The following is a 3,311-nucleotide window of genomic DNA, read 5'->3' as shown; positions in this document are numbered from 1 at the left end:
CCTTGGTGATTGGCGTCGGGGCCATCCGTGGAGACAGGCTCCTCTGGCCCAGGGAGGGCCTGGGTCACGGGTGGGACCGGCCCCCTTGCAGGCCTCTCATGCTGACAGGTGTGCAGGGCAGACCCCCGTGTGCTAGAGGGTGTGGGGGAGGGTGAGCGGGCCTGACGCCCCTGGAGGGGCTGACCTCTAGGCCTGGCCTCCAAGGGCAGTGGGCTCAGGACGGGGTGGGGAGCAGCCTTCCAGCCTGGGTCCCTTCTCTGGGCAGTGACCGGGGAGGACGCACCCTCGGGTGGCAGCAAGAGGAGAGTCGGGGCAGGGGCCATGGCCCGTGTGGCCGGGCTGACGGCAGGGGCCCTGGGCACGGCCGCCTCTCCTGGCCCAGGCCATGTCTCAGGGACACAGCCTGGCTGCACCCTTGCACTGGCGAGTAAGTTTCCTTTCCTCCAGAGGCCTCAGTGGCCGAGGTTTGTCTTGTTGGCTTTGTTCTTCTTCACCCGCACTTTGGGACAGCAGCCCCGCAGAGGAACCAGTGAGCCGTAAACAGATCTTCTGGCCTTTCTGCAGCGTCAGTCGCTTCACAGAGGCTGCACTGCTGCCCGTGGGAACGGCAGCCCGGGGGGTATCTGCGTGGCAGCCATTTGCTGCTGTGGCCTGTGTCTTCTCCTCCCATTTGGGGGCTGTTGGCACGGGTGGCCATCCTGACCTTGAGCCCTGCTCCCGAGGCCTCAGCTTGGCCCTCACCGATGGCCCAGCACCAGTCAGCGGGCTGAATGAGAGCTCTGGGCCACCCTGGCTCTAGGAGGGCCCTGAGTCAGTCCTCGCCTCCACCCCTCAGGCTGTCTCTTCTGAGAATCGAGCTCCCAGAGCCCTGGAGCATGGTGGACTGACTGCCTTTCCAGGACCTTCCCCGCAGTGAGCTCGCGTCCTCATGGACAGGTGTCCCCTTGACGGGTGCTGCATTTAGCTGTCCTCCAGTCACCCCTGGGTTTAGGGTCACCACGGGAAGGGGGTGGGTGAGGGTCCTTCCCCGGGAGGGACACCCCTGCCCAGGCTGACCCCCATTGACGTCTCCTGAGCTCCAGGGGTGGCCTGGGGCCAGACCGTGGAGGCTCAGCGGGGCCGTGGGCAGGGGTCACCCCTGGACACAGCGGGTGCAGGTGGCAGAGGTCCACACCGGAGGGGAGGAGCCCTTGCTGACAGTGGGACGGCCCGGACCTGCAGGCGCGGTTCTGCTCTATCACATAGGCTGGCTGTGGGCAGGAGGCCCTGGGGCGGGCCCGTGGGGGCGGTGGGGGGGCGCCGACAGCAGGCCCACCCCCTCGCCCGCTGGGCCGCCGTGGGCAGGGCTCTGCAGGCGGTGTCCGTGGGCCAGGGGATGCCCCGCCTGTGGTCAGTGGCAGGGCCAGGGATGTGCACGGTCTGCGCTGGTCCTGAGGACGCTCGGCCTGCAGAGGACTGGTTTGGGGCAGGGCTTGGGTGTCCAGCCCAGTAGGCGGCATCTCGCCCTGGGGGTTGTGGCTTCACAGTGTCATGTGGCCGTAGGGGCCGGGATGGGGCGGGGAGCCTGGCCTGAAACATGGGGCTGGTGTGGGGTTCAAACTGCCCGGCTCCTCCCAGCTGAGCGGGGTGGTCTGGAGTGCAGCCCCGGGCCTGTGGCTGCCACCACCCGGTGGAAGTGTCTGGTTCCCAACTGCGTCCCGTGCTCCTGGCCACAGTCAGTGCTCGTCAGGGGGTCTCGCCTGTGACCCCTGGGGCTCTCCTGGCCCCCGTCCCCAGGAGCCTGGTGTCTCTGGGAGGCCTGGGTCAGGCCTCCAGGCCCCTCCCTCCAAAGGCTCAGGGGGGGTGGCCTTTGCTCAGCGGGTTTGGGGGTAGCCTGGCGATGGGGTATCTTAGGGTTGCCTGGACCCCGTGGAACTAGTGACTGAGGCTGAGGTCCACATGGTGGACCGCCCCTGCCCAGGAACTGGAGGCACTGGCCTAGAGGAGGGATTGTTTTCTCTGCTCACACTGTGGGGGGGACGCAGAGCCCACTACGCCCCACCCAGGGACAAAGCACGGTCGTAAAGGCTGCTACAGCAGAGCAGATGGCTGGCAGTCGGCTGTGTCCTACAGACAGCCCCCGGGGCCCCCACCTGCCCAGACCTGAGGCCTCCAGAGGGAGGGCGCCGTGCCTGAGGCTGAGTGGAAGTGGGCGGGCCTAGGCTGCCCGTGCCCATGTGAGAGAGGTCTCTGGGGCCTGGGCAGGAGTGGGGGTTCTCCACGGAGCCCTGACCCAGCTGCGGGCCACCCTGTGCACCTGAGTGCTGCTCCCCTCCAGGTGAAGAGACTGAGGTGTCTTCCTGGAGCAGGGGCAGAAGGGGCCTGAGCTGGGAGCCCCTGGCCGGCATGCCCCGTCCTCCGCTGAGCCCAGGTCAGCTGGGGAGAGGCTGTGACCAGGAGGTGGGCACGGAAACCATGCCGTCTTTTTGCAGGACCAACAAGCTGGGCATGTTCACGAACACGGAGTTTGAGCAGCTGGCACCCGTGCTGGATGGCTTCAGCCTCATGACCTACGACTACTCCACAGCACAGCCGTGAGTGGGGCTTGGGGCCCACGCGCTCTCGCTCGGCACGTGGGGGCCTAGCCCCCGGCAGGCCTGCCCACTGGACGCCCGGGTGCGGTCCCGCCTCCCGCCAGCCTGCTCAGGCTGTGACCCGCGGTCAGCTCTCAGCTCCAGAATCTCGAAGGGCCCAGTCTCTTCTCCCAGAGCCCAAAGTCAGCCTTGTGTTGGGCGACCTTCTTGTTTTGGGGTGACGTAGGGCACCTGGCCACCCCATGGGAATGCCGTCCCGGGGTGTCCCTCCACGTCTCCCGGCCCTGGCTGCCCCATGCCAGGTGCTGGGCCCACCTCCACGCCCCGGAGAAGGTGCTCCTGTGTCGGGGGTCACGCTGCTGCCCCAGCCCTCCAGGGCCTCCCCTGAGCGCTCTGCCGCCTGAGGGTCCTGGGCGACGCAGACGCCCAGCACAGGTCCAGCGGGGCCGTCCATCTGCTGCCGTCCTTGCCGTGGTGTGTGTGGACTCCTGCCTCAACCCGGGCGCCCGAGGCCTCGGCCCGGTGCTGAAACCCACTCCTCCCCGACCCTGCAGAGCCGGCCCCAACGCACCGCTGCCCTGGGTGCGAGCCTGCGTCCAGGTCCTGGACCCCAAGTCCAAGTGGCGGAGCAAGATCCTGCTGGGGCTCAACTTCTACGGCATGGACTACTCGGCCTCCAAGGATGCCCGTGAGCCCATCATCGGGGCCAGGTGAGCTGGTGGCCCCATCTCCCGCGGC

General features: G+C 68.0%; 1 protein-coding gene across 1 annotated transcript in view; it reads left to right on the top strand.

The window, feature by feature from the left end:
• CHID1 (chitinase domain containing 1) overlaps nucleotides 1-3,311 on the top strand; it is a 19,521-nt gene that overhangs the window by 10,260 nt on the left and 5,950 nt on the right. Inside the window, exons 9-10 of the mRNA XM_010863581.1 lie at nucleotides 2,472-2,573; nucleotides 3,128-3,283. Of these exons, the coding sequence (XP_010861883.1) occupies nucleotides 2,472-2,573; nucleotides 3,128-3,283 (258 nt within the window). The remainder of the gene's footprint in view (nucleotides 1-2,471; nucleotides 2,574-3,127; nucleotides 3,284-3,311) is intronic.

The sequence above is a fragment of the Bison bison genome, unplaced genomic scaffold (assembly GCF_000754665.1).
Source record: "Bison bison bison isolate TAMUID 2011002044 unplaced genomic scaffold, Bison_UMD1.0 scf7180017858500, whole genome shotgun sequence".
Taxonomy (NCBI): domain Eukaryota; kingdom Metazoa; phylum Chordata; class Mammalia; order Artiodactyla; family Bovidae; genus Bison; species Bison bison.
The sequence above is the reverse complement of the archived record's forward strand: the minus strand, read 5'-3'. Positions and strand labels throughout refer to the sequence as shown.